Source organism: Arachis hypogaea, chromosome 20, assembly GCF_003086295.3.
Source record: "Arachis hypogaea cultivar Tifrunner chromosome 20, arahy.Tifrunner.gnm2.J5K5, whole genome shotgun sequence".
In the NCBI taxonomy this organism is placed as follows: domain Eukaryota; kingdom Viridiplantae; phylum Streptophyta; class Magnoliopsida; order Fabales; family Fabaceae; genus Arachis; species Arachis hypogaea.
The window spans coordinates 138,523,936-138,544,800 of record NC_092055.1 but is presented as its reverse complement, the minus strand read 5'-3'; the positions used below and the strand labels follow the sequence as shown (position 1 = coordinate 138,544,800).

The following is a 20,865-nucleotide window of genomic DNA, read 5'->3' as shown; positions in this document are numbered from 1 at the left end:
GAGTTGGCAGCCATTTTCATGGTCGAAGGAGATATTTTGCATACCATCAAGGAAGGGTTGCATCATGAAGACCAAGATGAACTGAGTAGAGGTGACTCGAGTCGTACTCCGCCTGTGGTGATTAGATCCTTTGATAAAGAAATCGAAGAGATCTTAGCTAATCGCGTCGTGCGACGAAGAGGAGTACTACCAAGTATCCAATACTTGATCAAGTGGAAAAGACTCCCGATAACCGAAGCTAGCTAAGAAGTTCGTGAAGATTTGTGGCAATTCCAAGAACACCTAGAGAGCACTGTCATAAATAGAACGCGACGAGGACGTTCGCGCATTAGGTGGGGGAGAATGTCACGGTAAATTTTAAAAGGTTAGATTTAATAGTGTTTGTATAGTTTTCTGAAGTGTTTGAGAATGTTCTAGATGGTTTCAGAACGTTCTAGAATGTCCTAGAAGGTCCCGGAATACCCTAGAAGGTTCTAGAAAACTCTAGAAGAGTGTGGATGTATATAAAAGTATGAATAGTAGTATGGAATAATCTAGAAGTGTTTAGAAAGTTGTGGTATGATAGATATTTGTAATGAAAGTTTTAGATGATTAATCTAGACCGTTGATTAAATTTAATCCTAACCATCTATTGAGGAGGTGGATGACTATAAATAAGGAGTGAGAGTTAGTGTGTAAGTCATGTGTAAGTGATTTGTAATAAACACTTGAATCATAAAGTGTTCTTTCCACCAAAATTTTCTTTCTCTTGTATTCTCTTGTGTTCTTAGCTTTCTTACTAAGTATTTGAAGGTTATACTGACTTGGTCTTAGCTTAAGAGGTTTAGTAAGTTCGAGTGTCGGCACGATAGCGTTAGAGTGTGTTCAAGACCGTGACACTAAGGTTTCTCGCATATAAAAATTAATGTGATTATTTTATAATGGAAACTCAGGTGCAGTTGACTTCACCTGAAGTTGATAGTTGAGAGCTGTTAGATAATTTGACTGATTTGACTAAATTTTCATCTAACAGTTCTCAACTATCAACTTCACGTGAAGTCAACTGCACCTGAGTTTTCACCATATTTTATTTATTTATTCCTCGTTAAGTTATAAGTCATGGCTCCGAGTTTACATGGCAGGTGTGGTGTGCTTGGTTGAAATGTGCTCATAGAGATTGGTGTGTTCCGGGATCTGTCAAAAGACTTTTTGAGAGCTGGGTTGGAGCTCCGAGTCAGAAGTCTGAGCATAAGAGGTGGATGACAAGCTTCTTTGCGATTATTTGGAACATATGGTTGGAGCGGAATAGCAGAGTCTTCCAGAATTCAGAGACAGATGTTAATGGAATTATAAATAGATCGTTTTTGAGATATAGGGAATGGTGTGATATTGATCCGTTTGGTTGTTGATGGCTATATCAGAAATGACAACGGATTATACCTTGACTTGTGTTTTACTTGTGCTGTGTAGGTCTCTTATGCTCCACTTTTGTATTGAGCTTCTTTTATTAAAAAAAAAAAAGAAAGTTATAAGTGATGACCCACATACACGATACACTCAAAATTATGAAATTAAAAATTGAAAAGGGAAAAAAAAGAAAGTAGTGATAGAATCATTGAATTTTGAGTTGAGCGCACAAAAACAGGAGAAAAAGAAACCTGTTTCGAAATCCCTCCATTTTCTTCTGAATTGGATCAGCATCACCAAATAAATTTCCAGAAAAAATCATAAAATCCACACACAGAAAGTAATTAGGGTTAGGGCGTCATGCCTTACCTTGTCCGCGAGAATCTCTTCATCGGAAACATCAGCGACGCGGCGGAGATCCTCCAGAACGGTGGAGGTGGCGGTGGTGCCGGAGGAGGAGACTTCACACACATACTCTCCGTCCTCAGCTCCGCCTCCATTTCCTTCTTCTCCGAATGGCGCCCATCCGTCTCCATCCCCGTAAAGGAGATCAACAAGGTCTACGTCTCCGGCGCCGGCAGCGGTGACTCCGGCAAGTGTGCCTTGTCGCCGGAGAAGCTCCTCTACTCTCTCGAGTACGCCGGACGTGACCTCAAGCTTGTGAGGATGGCGGTGCCTCTGAAGGACACGGAGAACGAGGACTTGCTTGATTACCTCGAAGTTTGCATCGACTTCATTGATCGTAGCAGGAAGGAAGGTTCCGTTTTGGTTCACTGCTTCGCTGGAGTTTCTAGAAGGTTCCACCACTCTTCCTTTCTTTTGTTAAAACTTTTTTACCTTCGTTTTTATTTTTCATATTTTAACTTTTTAAGGAAGAAGAAAGCGTTTTGATTATTATTATTATTAATTTTTCCTCCGGTTGTTTTGTTGCAGTGCGGCAGTGATTACGGCGTATTTGATGAGAATGGAAAATCTCTCTCTCGAAGGTGTGATACTTCCCTTTTTAGAATGCTCAACTTTAATTACAAGCTATTTTGAAAGCTTCTGTTACTGCCACTGTGAATATCATCATCAGTGTCTATGTAAATATGAGTGTCTTCTCTAATTCGGGCTTATTTTCTGAAAGTAGAACCATTGAAATATTGACATTTCTCAATCTTATATGATGTTATCTTTTCCCCCCCTGCAGATTCCCTTGAATCATTAAGGAAGAGCTATGAATTTGTTTGCCCCAATGATGGCTTTCTTGAGCAGGTGTGATATGAATGGGGTCAACTTTGTATGACTTGCTGATATCTTAAGTCTTCTGTAACTTATTTTATCTACCAATTAGAACTATTGCATTATTTATTTTTATTTATTTTCTCCTGCTCTAGTTGAGAATGTTCGAGGAGATGGGCTTCAAGGTTGATCACTCCAGTCCTATATATAAGCGCTTTCGTCTGAAAATACTTGGTATGGAACTATGGATCCATCTCCCTGTTATGTTTTTCTGGTAACTTGCATTCTTGCTAATGTTCCAAGGTGGCATAGAGAATAAATACAAGTACTATTTGTTTAGAATTTTGGTTCTACTTGTATGGAAAATTGTTGGTTGCTTCTAAGCTACATGTCATAGATTTTCTGGTTGCATGACACATTGTATGCATATAATCCATTAGTCTACTATACTATGAACACTGAAGTTCTCAACCCTTAATTGATGTCGTCTTATGTAACATTTGTCTTTGTCCATTTTCTTTCAGGTGAGAGTCATTTCTCGGGGTCGAGAATAGACAGTTCCAAACTGGGTGCAGACCCTGGCATGCCTGTCCAAATTTCTTCAGATGTTGAAGGAGCTACTAAAGTAGAAAATAATAGGAGTCCTACATATCGCTGTAAGAAGTGCCGACGAATTGTCGCATTGCAAGAACATGTTGTGGATCACATTCCTGGTGAGGGTGAGACGTCCTTTGAGTGGCATAAGCGAAGAAGTGGCAATCCTTTCAACAAGTCTAATGAATCGTGTTCGTCCATATTTATTGAGCCTCTCCGGTGGATGAAAGCTGGTAAGAAAGCATTCACTACAATACTAGTGTCTCTGTTTCGGCAATTACCTATGACGTCAGTGCAGAGTATTTTAATAATTCTGTAAATGAGTGGTCTTAAACATTTTGAAGTGTATCCAATTCTTTTCTTGCTTTGCTATCTTGGAGCATTTCTGGGTGGTTCCCTTAACCATATCTCATTAAGTAGACTGATGTACATATATTTGATTCTTTGGTGATATACACTGGTTGAGACATATATATGCATAAAAAGTGCCAAATTCTTTGTACTGATATCTCTTTCACTCAGTTGAGGAAGGCGCGTTGGAGGGAAAACTGTCATGCGTTCATTGCGATGCCCGTTTGGGATACTTCAACTGGGCAGGCATACAGTGCAGCTGCGGAAGCTGGATAACCCCAGCTTTTCAACTCCACAAAGGCCGTGTAGATATAAGCCCTGTATGAACCTAGTTGTAAAACTTTATGCATATCCTCTTTCCTTGATAACGGATGCCACCTATATTCTTTTTGTTGCTCCTGGACCCATCAAATTTTCCAAGCTGGTCTATTGCCAATGAAGTTGTTGAGGGAGAGGATTAAAGTCTTGTTTCCATGGACCTGGCTGTATTCTGCTCAGTTATTGCAGGCTCAACCAATGCAATTGTGAGGGGGAGGATTCTAGTCTTCTTCCACTTCTCTTGCTTCTTGCTGAATGGATTTAAGAGATATTATGCATTTCTAATACATAATGAGGCACGAGTTGGGTTTTCCATATTTGAGTTTGTTTCCTTGAAAATTAAGGTTGTGAGAAGAAAATGATCTCCCTTGTATCGTGTTTTTCACTTTTTCTATTCTTTATCTGCATTTAGTTTTATTTCTTTTCCATGGTGTTAAGAGATCCGTACTGTCGAAATCAATGAATGAACGAATCATCGATTACTTGAATACCAATGCATTTCGTGGCTGGCGTTTATTGTCTGTGATCCTTCCCTTGCATTCTCTTTTTTAATGCTTGGATTAGATAGCTAAATTAGAATGTACGTATTTAGCAAAAGATGGAACTAATTAGATGTATTGTAATATAAAACATTTTTCTTTTTAGCGTAGCGGGGATGTCGTTAAGAGCATGAGGTCATACAGAGGAATTATTCTGATTGTTTTATACTTAACCAAGTTTTGTATGCAAATTTCGATGGTAAAACCATTGCCATATATTTAAATCACAGAACCACCTCATTCTTGAGAAGATTTGTGTGTGTAATCCTGCAGGATCTACTAGCTGCATACTTTCGTCTTTGCTCAAACTATCTAGTTGATATCTTCCTTATTGTTGGAACTTAAGTATTGACATATGTATAGATTTTTCCACGTTACAATTGCAGTGACACATCGCTAACCAATATTTGTATCAACGTTTTAAGAACGCCCAATAAATAAATATATGCATTAATCGGAGTCAATTAGGCACCGACTTTCTATGCCCATCATCTCATTTTACAAAATTTCTGAATCATATTTCCATACTACATCGGCATACTAATCTTGAGATGTGATCATGGGATTACATGAAATTTTGGAGTCCGTTTCAATTTCAAGTGTTTCTGCTTTTTTATAATTGTGAAGGAACGGAAACCATGAATGAAATCTCCCTTTTTTTTCCTTTTTCCTTTATGAACATTGAAAATGAAAACGAGAAACGGAAACAAAAACCAAATACTTTCCTTTTCTCTTTCTATTTTATATAGGGGGAGAGTAAATAAAAAAATTGCTTTCATAGACAACAGCATCAAAATGTACTACAAAGAAGAACCTGCCACTTCAGATATCCGATTCAACATCTCATCAAAGGATAAGCAATTAAGCATGATTTCCATATTGTGCAAGTTATTTGTACAGGCTTCTAAATTCTCATTCATCTATCAATTAACAATCCTGTGATGGATATCTAAACATTCAAGTTAAGGTGGAAAAAAAATGATTACCGTAAAGGAGGAACCCTGAGGATGATAAATACCATGAATCCCTCAAGTTCATAAACATCCTCACATCATGATTAGTGTATTCCTTATACTTCATCATTTGTGCGTATCACTTCGGAACAATGTCGCTCTCGTTACACGGAACATTTACGGAATTAATGGGACTGCGCCTCTAGAAGGATGTTTGTGGCCACATTGACATCATTTCTGGCCTGCACCAGTGCTTGTCTTGCAGAGTTCCTGTCGAAACCCATCGAAACAAGTGTAGTGATCGAGTCCTCTGATGGTTCTACTGCATATTGTACTGGAGCAGGGTAGTTTCTCTGCAACCACCATATATAATACTTCGGTCAGCCAACAAAAATACCGATAATTAGTTAGGAAAAAGAAGAAAAAACCATATATTTTTCATGCAACAAATGTTCGCATTGAACGGAATGCTATAAATGAGTTCATCAAATTGCAAAGCACAATGAATTTTTCAGCTAAATCTCCTACTTCAAAGGGTGAGACATGTTTTGATAAGGCAATCCAAGAAAAGCTCCATGATGCTCAGTTGTAGTTCGTAGCTACAAGGGTTACTTGAAACTGCTGTATCACATATATACCAATCCAAGAGGGAATCATTCTTATTACATAAGATGCTAATATAATGGCTGCATAGAAATCTGAACAAGTACTAAAATCATAAATGGATAGCTCCATAGTAATGGAAATCGAACAATATTAGTTACAGCTACAAAGTAAAACTTGCCTCCATTTGGTGAGTTGGATAGGATGGTACGTTTCCCGCAACATTCCTTGTTGATGGGCCTCGTGGACTCCCCATAGATGGCAATGAAAATCGTGAGAAGAAGGATGAGATGAAATCTGGGAACTGCAAAGCATCAACACATCAGCACAAATGAGTAAAAACAAGAAGTTCCCTGTAATCACTTGGTGTATAATAATCTATACTGCATAGTCATTGAAAAGGGTTTAAATTTTAAATAATTGGATTAAGTGTGAAAGGAAAAGGTCTGAACATAAAAATTGTTTGTTTTTTTGTAATTGTGTGTGTGGTGTGTAAATCGTGAGGTAAGCGTGTTATATTGCCAATCTCAAAGGAAATTGGTATAATTTACCCAAAAAGTTACTCATAGGTGAAAGATTGATTTGGCTCAAACCAATTTCAACTAAACCTATTCCTATAAATTTATACACACATTACTTAATGGAAGCTTGTATTAATAATAATGGATAAACAAATTACAGGCCATCTGAATTGCTGTCACATAATTTTCAAAATTAAAATAACAGAACAAACCTATATTGTAGATTCAAAATTACCTTTGCTTTGCGGATATAAAAGACATTCAAACGGTACAAGGATCCCGCAAGGATGCCACACATTCCTGGTAAGAGGGACCTTCTCCATGATGATAACACAAGCTGCTAAAATAACATAAATTACCTTTACGTCTCTGAATGGTTCAGAACATGCATATAGTTATTAATATATAAGCACAAATAGTTCAGTTATGATTTACCTGCAAACCAGCTAGATATATGAATGACTTATCAGAGAAGGGGATACCAAATACACGAATCCGTGTTGAAACTGGAATGTCTAAGAAAAAAGGTACATATGAAGCAAATATGAGACCATAAGGTCCAGGAGTGACTAGCTTCGCTGCAGGATCTGCAAGAGTGAGCATACAACTTCAAATGCAAGAATTTCAAAACATTCTTACTTAAAATATTTTATTTGGACAGAGCTTTAAACATCAAATCAGAATAAGTGACATACAATTACCAACCAAATAATAGCACCATAAATAGACAACCGCTCTATCTAAATTAAAAAAAAAAAACAAAGGCACCAAAGATGTTTAAGTTAATGAAGCCCAAAGTTGTATCAACATAAAAATCTCATATAAAGAGAAGTTCCTTGTCAATGGATAACCATATATGTTGTTGTATATGCTCAGTACTAACTCTGTTTAGAATGCCCACCAAAAGCAAAAATGTCAAAAGACAACGAAGAAAAAAATTGAAGGAAAACTAAGCACCATAGAAGTGAGTAGTGACATGCACAACAAAGAAAGATGGAGCAAAATATATTGAAATAAGATGCAGCATAAAGAGATTCATCAAAGTTTGAGTGAAAGGCATGTTATTTATAACAATCAATAATGAGAATAATACCTCTAAGGAGTGCTAAAGAAATCACCTCAAACAGTAGAGAAGTTAATACGGAGAACACGATAAATACCTGCACAGAAGGGTACAGACAGACATTTTAGAACTACACATAGTAATCTAAGACAAAGCACTTCTCCCTCTTGTCATGTAAGATCGGCATACTAAAGTGCAGATGGAGGGAAAAAGGGAGATGCAGGTATATATGTTGAAAAATGAACATAATAGTATAATACATTTAAAATGCATAAATCTGCAACGATATATAAAATCTCATACTATTCTATGCCTAACGTTTCATTAACTGAACTTGGTTTCAGAGTAATTCTAGAGAAATTTATAAGCATAAACATAAAACTACTTACCGAATATTTGTTGGAACCTATCTGTCTCTCAAAAACCCTGAAGTAGTATAGCAGGTAAAGTCCAAACATCATCTCTGGTGTCGATGAGAATGCAAATACAGACATAATCAATTTCCAGAGACGAAGCTTTCCAAAAATATCCTGCCAGAAATACAAGAACAAGGGAGATGTTATGGTCTTGTTTGAGTGACTATAAAATTGTAGCCTTTCAAGTGTTCATTATATACTATAGAGTGCAAAACATGAACAAGTATCAGAAGATTTCTTAGTACATATTCTCCATTAGATTTGTTCACTGATAGCAGAAGTGCATAACCCCTCAGTGTCCTTACTAACATTCCAAGAAAAACAATGAAAAAAATCCGAATCTCAAAGTCACAGCAATAGAAATCTAACCACTAATATCAAATCCCCCATCTCTCCGTAAGTCCTCTATCACATGGTTAACATACCATACAACTAATCTGGCACCTTAAGTAGAAGTAAACTAAAACAGTATCATGACCTAATCTACATTAAAATCCAAATAATTGCATTGGAAAGAGTAATCTGAATAAACCCAGCAGATCAAAATCAACTCAATCCTAAAACACTTGAAAACTAAAACCCAGACCCAATTGTACATACATCCCTAAAAGGAAACCCAATGAACCTGATTACATGATACAAATAGAATCCCAAATTCAAAAATAAATAAAATAAAAAGGTAAAAAGGGCCACCTGATAAGACAACCCCAGAGAGTTGAAACGACCCTGGATCCCAAAGAAGATTGTGAAAAGCGCTGAGGCGATGATGAAAGCCCTTGTGACCGGAGCATTTGCTGTAACATAAACAAATCATCAATATGCGAATCGAAAAGACGCAAACTTTGTCACATAAATGAGAAATTGAGCTTAAAAAGAAAATTGGGGTGTGAAAAATTCAACACCCCAGATGATTGAATGGGTAGGGAGAGAGAATTGACGCACTAAAACCAGAGGGGCCTCCGTTCATCTTCGCAGTGTTAGCAGAAAGCAACAACCTTTTTCAGTGGCTGTAATCTTTTGTGTTTGTTGCTCTTCTGGGTTGTTCTTCTCTTTACTCTCTCTCGCTCGCAACCTTGGTTCTTCCCTTCTCCCCTGTTCTGTTTTCTTCTTCTTTCCCTTTTCTCTTCTTGGCGTAAATTTTTTTTCCCCAATAACAGTGGTATTTTATTCACTAAAAAAAATAAATATAATGACAAGAAAAATAAAAAATATACAAGAAGTTAACATAGATGGTAAATATTTTATAATGGAAAAGTCTAGGGCAGCAACTTTATTAAATTTTGGTCAGCATGTTACCAGCAAAAAAAAGTGAGTCATTGGATGAAATCTCACACCAATCTCACACCATTAAAATCATCATTGATGGCTATTTGATGGCTACAAATTACAAAAGTTGCTGGCCCCTAACACTCCTCTTTTATAATTTAATCAATAAGTTTTATTTTAAGTCTAAAAAATCCTAAGAGAAAAATAATAAGAGAAATGCTAGGGGCAGCAATTTTTGTGTTTTGTAACCATGAATTGGTCATTAATAGTGTTTTTAATGGTGTGAGATTACATTTAATGGTTAAATGCTGGCCAGAAAACACAAAAGTTGCTAGCCCCTATATTTTTCGAAATAATTTTTAGAGGAGTACTAGGGGGCAGCAGATTTTGTGAGTTGTAGCCATCAATTAGCCATCAATAGTGTATTTAATGGTGTAAGATTTCATCTAATAATAAATAATCACTCATTTTCTTTTTGTTAGCTAAGTGTTAGCCAGATTTTAATAAATCTGCCCTATACTTTCCCTAATTTTTATAAGCTATATATAATAAAAGATATTTAATAAAAAGGAATTTATACACCAAATTTTCATATCTTTTATATAGTAAAAATAAAAGTGAATATTATAAATTATATATAATAAAACGAACTTTAAGAAAAAATAGTATATGTTAAAGCTCTAAAATATTTATTTATTGACATTGAATTTGATTAATTGGTTGATGGAAAAGAGAAGGATGAAAATAAAAAAAATTAAGATATTTGACTTCTTTTGGTTCTTTGGAATATTCTATGTATAGTCTGTCGACCTCTTTCTTGGAATGAGGCATGTGCTAGGTAAATTCCTGTTGAGTACTTGAGTTATTTAACTTTTTATTTTTTAAGAAAATCAATTTAAATATAAGACCAAAATTAGTAACATTATTTGAGTTTATAAACCTGTTCAGAGATTGATTAATTTAACGTTTATATTTTCATAAAATTGAAGTGCTAATTTAAGTAATCTCCATCATCTAGATACCCATAGAGAAACATTCAAATACTTATCCCATTGAAATTTCAAATTTTAGGAATTAATTTGGGCATTAAAAACTAGAACAAAATTTTTTATTCGGCTGAATAAGTATCATTTTTAGAATTTTGATTAATTCATACAGATTGCAAAGGAGATTTTAAGTCTCCTAATATTTTATTTTCTTTTTGTCTTCGAGTTTATATTTAAGATGTCAAAATACCTATCTCTTCAATCATTTCACATTGGTAGTAAAAAAGAACAAATTAGGGCATTGTTATATGCAACAAGTCAATAAAACATAATTGTGTTTAACACAAACACATTAACAAATATATGTCATAATTTATAACTAAATGGTTTAATTCTTTAACAATATGTAATGTTATCACTCCATAAAGTGTATTAGAGATGAACACTAGGACCAACATTGTGGATTAAGAAAGAGAATGAGCATAGCTAGCAAGAAAATATATAACATATACACTACTATAAATTGGCAATAGAGTGTGTTAAGGAGTGTGTGAAAATTCATCCAATGTAGTACTCTTTAGTCTTTTCTATGCTATACCTTTTGTTAGGAATGACATCATTCAATGACAAATTCATCCTTGTAACAATTAAAATATACAAAGATCTAAGCTATGAGTCAACTCATTCATTCAACAGTTTTGGTTGGCCAGAGGCTTTTCCACGTTGTAATCTCCTCATTGCTATGCAGCTTCCTAATTCCACCATAGAAACCATCTATTTCATTTCCTTCTTCTCTATGATGCTTCCTGTTTATCATGGTTTGTCTCCACCTTGAACCAGGGGTGTATTGGTTGAACTCCAAAATCACCATATCTGTCACAAATTACCACTTTGTCACATAAATCAACTCAAACTTTGTTTACCAATGACCAAAGCCAGAAAGGACAAACCCATGATTTATATGTGTAATTAATTACTAAAAGTGGTTTATGACATAAGACTCTATAAATGATTATGTGAAAAATCCTGTCATACCAGAGATGCAACAAAACGAAAGCTCAATTTAATGGGGGAGAAAAATGTAAAAAAGTGGATTCTCTTACCATTTTTGTGACAAAGGCACTGGTTTGCATATCCTTGACATGATTCCAAATGACCAATGACACCATACCACCAACCTAAAACAATACAATTAAAGCAAAAAAATTAGTAAATGTAGGTAATCAAACACACACACACACATAAAACTTATAAATTAAAAAAAAAAATTTAAAAACATCAATGGTTGTTGACCAAAGTGTTATACAATTCTTCACATGGGATAATTTAGAAACTAGTCCATTGAATCAGAACCATTGATTTGATACATTTCATCAGACATACCATATGGAAACTCTTTATTTCTCCTCCACTGGATCTCAATATGATCACCAGGTCTTAAGTCATCTAAACAATCAGAGATATGAAGAACATGTGGAGAATTGTCAATTGGTGGTACTCTCAACCTGTCCCATTGTATGTTTTCTTCAGTTGTCCATCTTCCATTAGGTGAGTACCTGCCAGAAATTATGAACTTATTCATGTTAAAGAGAGCTACGAGTTTTCACACTTCAACATTATAACTCTGAAAATTGTCTAAATGCAAAGATTTCAGACAATTTGGAAGTCTAATTAACCACATTAGATTGGACTAAGCTCAACTATGAAGGAGTAAAATCTTTCAACATACCTTGCCTGAAAGGTGTCAGTTCTAGAGTCATAGCACAAAAGAGCATCATAACATGAAAGCATGAACCCAGCATGACCATTCTGAAAAAGGAAAAGTGGAAATCAATTATAAAGAAATACAGTATCCCAATGAAGTTTAATCACTGTGCAATATTGGCAACCTACCAAAATCAACAAACAGGTTATTATTATCAGCAATTGGTTAATTAATTACCTCACGGTTATAGACTTGAGCAGGGAACCAAAACATGCCACTCTCAAGAGAAAGATACAAAGCCATGGTTGAATCTTCAGGCAATGAGTTCCTTAACTTATTATCACCCTTTCCTGTTCTTGGTTTGAGCCATAGGAATGGGGAAAAACTACGAAGAGAAGCAAATATTCCTCTCTGATTGCTTTGGTTGAACATCTTCTCTTTGGTTCTTGAAGCTACATGGCATTGCCATTGCCTATAAGCAACATCACCTATCACTTTACCCCATTTTCTCTCCATGTGTTTCTGCCATAGATAATCACTTCTGCTTCTGTCCATGAGAGATTTGCACACTGCTCCCACACGGCATAGTTCAGCAGGTGAAAGGTGCTCAAGGACAATCTCTAATGGCAAATCAGGCAAATCCAACAGAGAAACCATGTTTTTTTCCTTTTCCCCATTATTATTCACTTTATTAGACACCAAACTCTTCTTCTTTAGCGGCATTCCAAGAGAGAATTGAAGAAAACTAAGACCAATAATGCTTCCTTTCTTGACCCTAGAAATCAACACACTTGGAAGATTCCCCAAGAACCAAGTTGAAACTAGTTTTGATTCCCTACCACTACTATCTCCTCTACAGTGTGGTTTTCTGGTGAAGGACTTGGAAAGGATCACAAAGGACACAAAAGATATAAGGAAGTAAAGCATTGTGATTTGTACTTGGAGGTTGGATTTCAAAAGGGTCTATATATTTAGCAGAAGAAAAAGAAACAAGGAAAAGTGTTTCTACTGTTACAAAGAAAATATTTAAAAACAAGATCCACCATTGGAAGAAGAGTGAGTATTGGTTAGGCCAAAGTAGTGCCTTAAAAATCTCAATGCAATGCTTTCATAGAAGGACTTGTGTAGACTACACAACCGACAAGGCTTTTTGTTCTCTCACAAAAGATGGTTAGTTAAAGCAAACACTTCTCTCGCACAGGACATGGAACAAACACCTAGAATGCACAAAGTGAATTCCAACATAGAAAAGAGAGGGGGCAACAACAACATGTACCACCAGTGGGAGGCAGCTGGCACTGATTGATGATGGTGTTCTTATGATCTTTGTTTGGTTATTACTAGATTGTAATCATGACCCCCAAAAGAGACATGCCCATGATGTTCTTTTGGATCATATCAAAAATCTAAATTCAAAATCAAAATCAATGAACTCATTTGCTGTGAACTTTTGACATATCATATCTGGGAATTACAAGCTGAAAATCACTCTGCTAAATGCAAATACTAAAAACACCTATTTAAACCAAAAAAAAAAACTTAGGTAACAACAATAATAATAATATATGGTCACCAATTATGGTACATGCATATCACCCTAACTCCAAATACTAAAATATGACAATGGAGTTTAAAATGTAACTAAATTATATATATATATATATATATATATATAAATAAAAGAAGATAAGATGATGTATGCAATTTTATGTAATATATAGTATTATTATTGTTGTTGTTGTTGTTGTTATAACTAAATACAAAGTGGGGCCCCTTTTAATTGAATTAAAAGTTTCTATTACTTTAATCACAACTCATTAGTGTGTGAATATGTGTGGCGTGATTGTGTAAAAGAAGAGAAAGGAAAGGGACTACTATCTGAAAAAAGAAAAAAAAAATGAATGAATGATGGGGGATTTTAATTAAATTAAAAAGTTTATGTTACTATTAAATTAAAACTAGAATATTATAAATGTAAAAGATAGATGAGTGAATGACACACAATTGGGTGTGTTAACATCACGAGGGGTTGCAACGGCATTAAAAAGATGTACCTGTTCCTTTGCCTAACTTCCACCAAACTCACTCAAACAGCACCAACAATGCAATGTGTATTGAAAAAGCTCAGAATTATTATTGATTTATCTGACACACACATTTTCCATACTCATTACTCAAAAACCAAAAATTGTGTCCTAAATTGGTTCAGAACTCACCAAAAGAGAATTTATTACATGTTATTGTAATAGATTCAAAGTAAAAATTCAGATGCAGTCAACTTCATGATGTAAAGTTGATAGTTTAAAATCGTTAGATAAAAATTTAGTTAAATCAGTACTATTAATTTCACATAAGTTTTCACCTAGATTCAATACGCATTTTAAATTTATTGATAACATTTTGTGCTTATTTTTCTTAGGATTTAGTGACACTTGCTAAGGTGTTAAATATAAAACGTTTTCTTATTGAAAATTGAAAATTTTAAGGCTTACAGCATTTTTGTACTGCATTTATTTTTTCAAAAATAATTAAATACTTATTTTAAATAATTTTAACAAGTAGTAGCAAAATTCTCTTTTTTTTATAAGTTATAAATATTATAAATTTAAAAATAAAATTGTAAATATTTTTAAACCTGTATTAAATATTTCCTTCATCTATAAATAAGTGTTTTAAATTTTAATATTTTTTTTCAGACGCTATTATTTTAGAGTTTTAACATAATATTAGCTATTTTTTTTACTAATTCTATTCTTATTATAATCTCTTTCAACTTGTAGTAATAATTTTATAATTTACCGAAAAGGTCTTTTCTATTAAAATAATATAAATTTATTTTAGAGTTGTATATTTAAATAATCTCTTAATAATATACATACTATTTTATATTTTTTATTAAAAAAAGCTAATATTTATTGCTTTGTTTCACCAGAAAAGGACGTGGGACCAATATTACAATGCTTTGTTGTGTGTGATATTTCCAATGCAATTAAAACAACGTTTTCCAGTTTAATTTCCACTACTGCATTAATTATCCTATGTGCCTAATAATATCGGTTTCCCCTTTTAAATTGGAGTAGCAACCTACAATTTGATCTGGTCTTGTTTACGATCCTTATCAAGTTTTGCTACTTAAGGACAACACTGCTTGAGGTATTTACAAAGTGTTATTATCCTTTATTTAATTAATTACTACTATTTACTATAAAGACATCTACGCATGAATAAAATATTTATTGAAGATGTGGAACGATATATTACATACATAGGTAAATACGTCATGAAGCTATATATATAAAATCATAGTTGTCCAAATCGAATTGGTAATGGAACAGATTAAACTATTAAATTATCAAATTATTAATTTAACCATTAAATTACATATTCAATTGATTGATTTTTTTATAATTAAATAATTATATAAATTTTATTTTATTTTTTATTTTTATAAAAAAATATCTTTTTTTAGTTTTATTTTATATTAAATTAATTATTATTTTTAAATATTAATAACTCATCAATTAGTTTATATTTATTATACTTTATAAGTATCTATAAATTTATATTTATTATACTCTTTAAGTATTTATAAAAAAATAAAAATAATAATTATAGAAATAGAAAATATAGTATAATTAATAAAATATTATTTTTCTTTAATTTGGTAAAGTAGTAAATATAATTTAATTTTATTTATGTAATACATTTAATAAAAAATATTATGTATAGAAAATAATATATTTTCTTAATGTAACCAGATTTTATCAGGTTTTACTAAATTTAACTAAATTAATTATTTGGCCGATTTAAATTATGAGTCAATCCAAATTAATAAGGGGTGACTGAAGTTTTAATCTGAGAGTCCAACTGGATTTAATAATTATGTAATAAGATTTAATTAATATGTATCTTAAAAATATATAATAAAATTATAAATTAAAAAATTATATAAAATTAATTTTCATTGTATTTATTGTGTTTTTATTAAATAAAAAAGTTTAAACATTTATATTAATAATAATTTCAACATGTATTTTTAGAATTGCATAATTACTTATCAAGAAAAAAAAAAGGGTATGGGATTCATGTGATTTAGACAGCATTAGAGTTTTTTATGTGCATGGCTCCATATTTTTCTCATGTGAGGAGAAATAGACTTTTGATGAATATAATTAAGGAATTTTATTGGGAGGTTACAGGTCAAAGACTCAAAGAAAAAGAGAGTAAATTCGTGTATGTCTTAGCACCAGGTTAAAAAGTCCACATAATTTAGGTGGTTATCAAAATTCCTGCGAATAATAAAATAAATAATTTATTGCCACGTATTAAAAAATAAATAAAACTAGCGAGGGATGAGATCATATGGCTGGTGATTTTAGAATTTAGATCCATCTTCCTTATTTAAGTTGGTTGGCCTGACTTGCCATCTTCTTGAACGGCGGCAGCCCCACAATTATTAAATATGCTCACTGCTCCCAATTTCGGATTTTTTATTTTAATATAGTGAATGAATAAAGTTTTAGGTTAATGTTATAAAAAATAGAATTTTACAGTATTCTAAAAGTGCTATTCTGTGTAAATATAATACGCAGATCATATATTGTACTGACAATACATAGTCTGTGTATTGTAATTTAATATTAAAATAATACAATACGCAGTTTGTGTATTGTTTTTATAAATTAAAAAAAAATTGATCTGACAATTCGCACTCTGCAAATTCTATAGCCCTCAAAATTTTATAAAACACCATAATTTTTAATATTAAAAAATTACACTAATTACTATCCAATATCCAAAAAAATTAACCCCCAATTTCTATACTATATGTATTCAATATTGCTGTGTAATTATTTAATGTATATATGAATTATGTCATGTGAAAAGTAAATAGATATTGAGATATCCTTGAATGAGGTTATATTATTCTAATTGATGGTGTATTGGTGTGTGTTTATGTACGAATTTATTATCTATTATATTTAGTTTATCTATGTAAAAATCAAATTTTTATACTTAATAATAAAGTTGACGTAGTATGTAAGAATCGGAATTTTCATGCAAAATCGTTTTAATAAAAATAATAATTTTAAGTGTTCGAGATGAATTCAAAATTTAGAAGTTTTAATTTAAAAATATAAATATAAAATTTGATTTCAGTGAACTATTCTGAGTTGGAAAATATTTTTCTTTCGAAAAGCTTTTGTAAAAAAAAAATGTATATTGGCGCTTAAGCTGGCAGTACCGGCTTTAGTCTATCCAGTGCCGCATATCTTGAAAAATAATATTTTGAAGATTGATTTATTGTTTTGAAATGACAAAAATAATTTAGAATTTAAAACTGAGTACTAATCTCAAAGGTTTTGGCTCAAAGTGGGACAAACGGGCTAAAAACGCTAACGAGTTAGACTGGACCAAATATAAGCTCATTTAATGAGCTTTTCAGCTCATTTCTTCCCCCAAACGAGAGAGAGCCGCGGTTTTGAGATGAGAGGAGAAGAGGGGAGTGGTTACTATTCACCTCCACCTTCCGGGAGCCATAACTTTTGATTCAGAGCTTCGATTGACGAGCTGTTTACGGCCACGCGAAGTTCCCGACGAGCTCTTCCTTTCTATCTAAAGAAATCTGGTAAGATCTCACTTCTCCATCCCAAGTTTCCAGTTCTAGATTCTGCGCATTTTTATGTTTGGTTTTTGAATAGATTTTGTGGTTTTGGTTGTTTAGGTGATCTCTAATAACGGGTAATTGTTGGATTTTACCCCTACTCACGTTGGATAAGGTAAAGTTCCACTAAATCCTTGTGTTTAGTTGTTTTGTGTATCTTAGGTTTTGATTTGGTATATATATATATATGATGTTAGATTGAGTTTTGGGTGTTTGTTGGAGTTGGTTGAGGCTTTGGATCAAGCTTGGTGGCTTCGTTTGGTGTTTGGTGCGTTTGAGAATCGGCCAAGGTATGGTTTCGGTTTCCTTTATATAATATGTAATGTTTCTTGACACTTAGACTTGTGACCCATAGGATATGATTGAATTAAATTGGTTGTTAGAATTGTTGTACGATGATGTATGAGAATTTGATGATTTGGGTTGTTGATGAATTGAAATGTTGATGTTGATAGTATGGTATTGAGGATTGAGATTGAAATTGATTATGATGATTGTTGGAAATGGTGGAATGGAATTTGATTAATGTGTTGATTTGAAAAATGAATGTATTGTTATGTATTTGATAATGGAAATTGATGAATGTGGTTGGTAGAGGAATGATTATAGTGTTATATATTTGATATTTGAGGTTGAGGATATTAAAGGGTGAGTTATGAGGTAAATTGAAGTTGGTATGATTTTGGTCTAATTTTGGTTGAAATATTTTGAAAGTTGAGGTTTGGCAAAATTCTGTATAATCTATTTTCTGGTAGCAGTTTTGGACGCTTTTTGGGAACGATCTAACCATCACAATTGAATGGGATTAATTTTTCTTGAATCTTTGTGATGTGTAAAAAAATTCTGAAAATTTTGGTTAAAGTTTAATGGTTGGATTAGGAAATATAAATTTTTGAAGTTTGCTACTTTAAAACTGATTTTCTGCTGCTACATAATCAAACCAGCAACTTTCTAAGCCTAGATCTCCCAATCCTGATCATAATTTTGAGTGGGACTAAAAGGACATTGAGACTTGGACTATTTTCTTGTTTGTGTCAAAATTTTATATTATTATAAATTTTGTAGAAGGAGTTGTGCTCGTTTTAAAAATAGACCTCTTAGTTATTTTAACAACAAAACTAGTTTTTAAAAGTAAACTTGTAATCAGTAAAACTCTCTCCAGGAAAATGATTTTTCTATGAGACTTTGACTTATTTAAATCTCTATGAGTCTAGTTTATTTCTGGAAAATTTCATATTCATCAAATGAAAATACGATTTTTGGTGGATTTTCTAAGAACGGGGTAGCTTGCTGTCTTGGTGCAGAGATTTCAAACTTAAAATCGGTTTTTGCAAGTGAAATGGTTTTCCTTTCTATTTTATTCAACTAAACTATTTCAACTGGGTTCGAATCTATAGGATACTTTCGTTTTGAGTCTAGAGACGGAGAATTAGGCTTGTAAACTTCTGTGACACTTATTTAAGACTTTTGGCTCATTTTTTGGATATCAAAATGTAGAGAAGGTCCTAGGTGATTTTAACTTGGTAATTTGATAAAAAGTTAGCGAACTTGGTGAGTATTGACAACAAATTGAGAAACTGATGAACTAATGAGTTCGAAATGGAATTAAGAACTGATGATGGATATGGAAAGAAAGTGTGTAGGGCCTATAACCCTGACGTAGCAGGTTTCTCTGCTGCATGAGTAGATGTTGTTGGAAGTGATTTGAGATGAGAAATGGTGATGTCTGGTGATGATTTGAGGATGAAGTTATTGGATTGTTGATAGTGTGCGGAGCCTATATCTCCGGCATGGCAGATTGTTTTGCTGCATGACCAGTTGTTATTGATAGTGTGTGGAGCCTATATCTCCGGCATGGCAGACTGTTCTGCTGCATGACCAGTTATTGTTGAAAGTGTACGGAGCCTATATCTCCAGCGTGGCAGATTGTTCTGCTGCATGACCAGTTTTGGTAAGAGTGTGCGGAGCCTATATCCCCGGCGTAGCAGATAGTTCTGCTGCATGATTTGTTGTGGTTATTTTCTTCTTTGCTGCAGGAAGTGTGCGGGGCCTATATCCCCGGCGTAGTAGACTCTCTACTACATGAGTATGCAGAGCACTATATCTCAGGCGTAGCAGAAGAACTGCTGCATGAGTGTGCAGGACACTATATCCCTGGCGTGGCAGAAAAGGCTACATTCGGGAGGATGTGTCGAGCTGGCATTTACGGACCGATAAGTGATATCACGAGCCAATAGGATAGGTATTCATCATATGCATCTTCTATATGCTTGTTTGCTTTGATTACTTGAGTTTGCCTAATTGTATAACATGCCTACTTGCTTCTTGAATTACTTGCTATAAATGAATACTATCTGTGTTTTACTTGCTTGCATTATTTGTGATTGTCTTGTGCTGAGGAGGTTAGGCAGGCGGTGGCGATGGGATCGCACGGAGGTTAGGTTGGCGGAGGCTGTGGGATACAGCGGTGTGATTAGTATTAGTTAGAATTCCCCTAAGTTTAGATAACCCGGTTTATGGTTTAAGCTTCTTATATATTTATTTTATTTCGTTAAGCTTGAATATCCGTATGTGATGTGAAGTTCTAGGATTGCTTTCGGCATCCCGGAGCCTTACATCTTACATCATTGGGCGTTGTTACCATACTGAGAACCTCCGGTTCTCATTCCATACTTTGTTATTGTTTTTCAGATGTAGGTCGTAATCTTCTTCGGTGAGATTGCGAATATGGTGACAGAGCAGAGTATGGTTCGTTCCTTGTTTATTTCTGTTTTACTTTCGTCATAGTATTCTCTCACCTTTTGTATATTTATCCTTATGACCTTAGAGACTTATTTGAGAGATAGGTTGTATAAGCTGTTTTAATTCTAAAACTCTGTATCTTTCTATTTGTAACTAGTCGGCTTAAACTCCGCAAGTTGCGGCTAGTTCTCTATGATTATTATATTCTTATATTTATATATATTTTATTCTCTTATACTTTTATCTTGTATCTTATACGTTAGCTTCGTGTGAACGTCTCGTGCTATTGTAAATCTGTCTTTGAGCTTAATCCTTCATCGGGCTCCTAGAATATATTATTTCTTTCTATATATAAATATGTATAAGCCTTAGGACTGTCGTAACCTCTTATTAACCTTTGCTTTACGATTATAGGTAAGGCTTAGGGTAATTGGGGTGTTACATAGTATACTTCTGAGAGTATTTTTTAATTTATTTTTTAATTTATTAAATATAATTTATTACGATAAATTAATTATATCAACTAATTAATTTGA

The 20,865-nt window shown here is 33.4% G+C and overlaps 3 protein-coding genes and 1 long non-coding RNA gene across 5 annotated transcripts; 2 read left to right on the top strand and 2 right to left on the bottom strand.

Annotated features, from left to right (window-relative positions):
* The first annotated feature begins 1,422 nt into the window (after positions 1 to 1,422).
* Positions 1,423 to 4,391, top strand: LOC112786758 (uncharacterized). Its single transcript, XM_025830131.2, has 6 exons — positions 1,423 to 2,183; positions 2,320 to 2,372; positions 2,576 to 2,640; positions 2,763 to 2,841; positions 3,132 to 3,434; positions 3,724 to 4,391. The coding sequence occupies exons 1-6, from the start codon at positions 1,747 to 1,749 to the stop codon at positions 3,876 to 3,878; spliced, it is 1,092 nt and encodes a 363-aa protein (XP_025685916.1). The 5' UTR covers positions 1,423 to 1,746; the 3' UTR covers positions 3,879 to 4,391.
* A 775-nt stretch (positions 4,392 to 5,166) lies between these two features.
* LOC112786759 (rhomboid-like protein 20) lies at positions 5,167 to 9,179 on the bottom strand. 2 transcript variants are annotated; one of them, XM_025830132.3, is made up of 8 exons: positions 8,908 to 9,179; positions 8,659 to 8,759; positions 7,939 to 8,079; positions 7,580 to 7,646; positions 6,922 to 7,073; positions 6,722 to 6,826; positions 6,147 to 6,269; positions 5,167 to 5,715 (listed from the first exon to the last, which is right to left on the bottom strand). In XM_025830132.3, the coding sequence occupies exons 1-8, from the start codon at positions 8,930 to 8,932 to the stop codon at positions 5,548 to 5,550; spliced, it is 882 nt and encodes a 293-aa protein (XP_025685917.1). In that variant the 5' UTR covers positions 8,933 to 9,179; the 3' UTR covers positions 5,167 to 5,547. The 2 variants fall into 2 exon arrangements, with proteins under 2 accessions (XP_025685917.1, XP_025685918.1); XM_025830133.3 differs by having other exon boundaries at positions 6,722 to 6,823.
* Positions 9,180 to 10,674: 1,495 nt separating this feature from the next.
* LOC112784629 (F-box protein At2g26850) lies at positions 10,675 to 13,565 on the bottom strand. The gene is made up of 5 exons (XM_025827904.3): positions 12,160 to 13,565; positions 11,947 to 12,026; positions 11,601 to 11,773; positions 11,321 to 11,395; positions 10,675 to 11,090 (listed from the first exon to the last, which is right to left on the bottom strand). The coding sequence occupies exons 1-5, from the start codon at positions 12,847 to 12,849 to the stop codon at positions 10,903 to 10,905; spliced, it is 1,206 nt and encodes a 401-aa protein (XP_025683689.1). The 5' UTR covers positions 12,850 to 13,565; the 3' UTR covers positions 10,675 to 10,902.
* Positions 13,566 to 17,382: 3,817 nt separating this feature from the next.
* LOC140182619 (uncharacterized) lies at positions 17,383 to 20,480 on the top strand. Its single transcript, XR_011878568.1, has 3 exons — positions 17,383 to 17,551; positions 17,648 to 17,702; positions 17,785 to 20,480. It is a non-coding gene; the product is annotated as an uncharacterized lncRNA (long non-coding RNA).
* Positions 20,481 to 20,865: the final 385 nt, after the last annotated feature.

Coding starts and splice junctions, on each gene's coding strand:
- LOC112786758 (XM_025830131.2), top strand. CDS start 1,747: ATGCCTTACCTTGTCCGCGAGAATCTCTTCATCGGAAACATCAGCGAC. Junction 2,184..2,319: donor TTCGCTGGAGTTTCTAGAAG/GTTCCACCACTC, acceptor GTTTTGTTGCAG/TGCGGCAGTGATTACGGCGT. Junction 2,641..2,762: donor ATGATGGCTTTCTTGAGCAG/GTGTGATATGAA, acceptor CTCCTGCTCTAG/TTGAGAATGTTCGAGGAGAT.
- LOC112784629 (XM_025827904.3), bottom strand. CDS start 12,849: ATGCTTTACTTCCTTATATCTTTTGTGTCCTTTGTGATCCTTTCCAAG. Junction 12,027..12,159: donor CTCAAGTCTATAACCGTGAG/GTAATTAATTAA, acceptor TTCCTTTTTCAG/AATGGTCATGCTGGGTTCAT. Junction 11,091..11,320: donor GTGCCTTTGTCACAAAAATG/GTAAGAGAATCC, acceptor AATTTGTGACAG/ATATGGTGATTTTGGAGTTC.
- LOC112786759 (XM_025830132.3), bottom strand. CDS start 8,932: ATGAACGGAGGCCCCTCTGGTTTTA. Junction 6,827..6,921: donor TATATCTAGCTGGTTTGCAG/GTAAATCATAAC, acceptor ATGTTATTTTAG/CAGCTTGTGTTATCATCATG. Junction 5,716..6,146: donor ATCCAACTCACCAAATGGAG/GCAAGTTTTACT, acceptor TGGTGGTTGCAG/AGAAACTACCCTGCTCCAGT.